Below are 1,425 nucleotides of genomic sequence, written 5' to 3'. Positions count from 1 at the left end.
TTCATTTACATAATCTATATCTTCTAGTATTTTTTTTTTCTATTCTCAATTACATTTAACAAGTGTTTCATAGTCCTATTATCGAACAATGCAGAGTCTTAGAATTTCCTCATTAATTATGCAAATTAGCTCCTGATTTGCATAATTATCATTTGATTATGTCAAGCATCACTTCAGCTACCTACATACCAAAAATCATGACAATCCGTCACCCGGTTCCTTAGTTATCATCCTTCGAAAAATTTTCAACAAATGCTCCTGCAGTTCCAGAACAAGCCGCTAGGGGGCCCAAACTTATGTCACATCTTCCCTACCCCAAGACCTATCTACCACCTAAAATTCGTGACCCTAGCATGTACAGATCGCGAGATATCAAAACCGGAAGTTCTGCTGCAGTACCAACAGAAGCCGCCAGGGGACCCAAAATCTAATCATTTCTAGCTCTTATGAAGACCTACCCACCTACCAAGTTTCATGACAATGCATACTAAGCTTCTTGAGTTATGCTGTTCACAAACAGACAGACAGACAGACGGACAAACGCTACTGAAAACATAACCTTCTTGGCGAAGGTAATAATTTCAGACATGAGAAGATGAGGCAGAGTGCGGGAAAGGAACGGTTCAATCTATCAAATATTAGCCACAATGATCGTACGAACCTTTCATTCTTCGATCCAGTTCTTTGGTAAACAGCACGTTGGCCAGCTTGCTCTGACAGTAGGCCTTGATTGGTCCGTAACTCTTCTCCAGGTTGATGTCATCAAAGTGGATGTGCCCTCCATAGTGCGCCGAAGAGGCGACATTGACGACCCGGCTGGGAGCGGAGTTCTTGAGTTTGTCCAGCAGCAGGTTGGTGAGGAGGAAGTGACCCAGGTGGTTCGTGCCAAACTGCATCTCAAAACCGTCTTCGGTCTTCCATTGTGGGCAAGTCATGATTCCTGAAGTATTGTACAAAAGACAAACACGTCACATGAAAATAAACATGATATGAGCTTTTGGCTCAAATCTCAGATCCCCAGTCTTGAAATATTTCTGCAGGACTATTCATGTATGGACTATTCATGTATGATCATGTGTATTGTAATAAAGAAAACCATCTATGGCTACATTACATTGTTGTAGAACCTAGCACCGATATATATAATTGAGGTTGACGACTGTTCTCTTACACCCAAATTTCAGAGCATGCCCGCTGTAGTGATTGCACAATTGCTTGTGAGGCCCAGACTCCCCATACGCCATGTTATGATACTGTATCCAACCACTCAAAACTAACCAGCATTGTTGATGAGAATGTCCAGTCGAGACTCCGTGCCGTTGGCCTTGGCTGCGAACTCCCGGACGGACTTCAGCGAGGCCAGGTCCAGCTTCTCTACGACGACATTTCCGTTTCCGGTGTCCTTACGAATCGCTTCAGCAGCAG

General features: G+C 43.6%; 1 protein-coding gene across 1 annotated transcript; it reads right to left on the bottom strand.

Annotated features, from left to right (window-relative positions):
- Positions 1-661: 661 nt before the first annotated feature.
- Positions 662-1,420, bottom strand: LOC109469998 (retinol dehydrogenase 13-like; the record flags this gene model as incomplete). Its single annotated transcript, XM_019768773.1, has 2 exons — positions 662-940; positions 1,279-1,420. Coding segments are annotated over 2 exons (421 nt in total), but the record flags the coding sequence as incomplete, so codon positions are not given.
- Positions 1,421-1,425: the final 5 nt, after the last annotated feature.

The sequence above is a fragment of the Branchiostoma belcheri genome, unplaced genomic scaffold (assembly GCF_001625305.1).
Source record: "Branchiostoma belcheri isolate BF01 breed outbred unplaced genomic scaffold, Haploidv18h27 scaffold2143, whole genome shotgun sequence".
NCBI lineage: Eukaryota > Metazoa > Chordata > Leptocardii > Amphioxiformes > Branchiostomatidae > Branchiostoma > Branchiostoma belcheri.
Note: the sequence above shows the minus strand (reverse complement) of the source record. Positions and strands in the feature narration are given on the sequence as shown.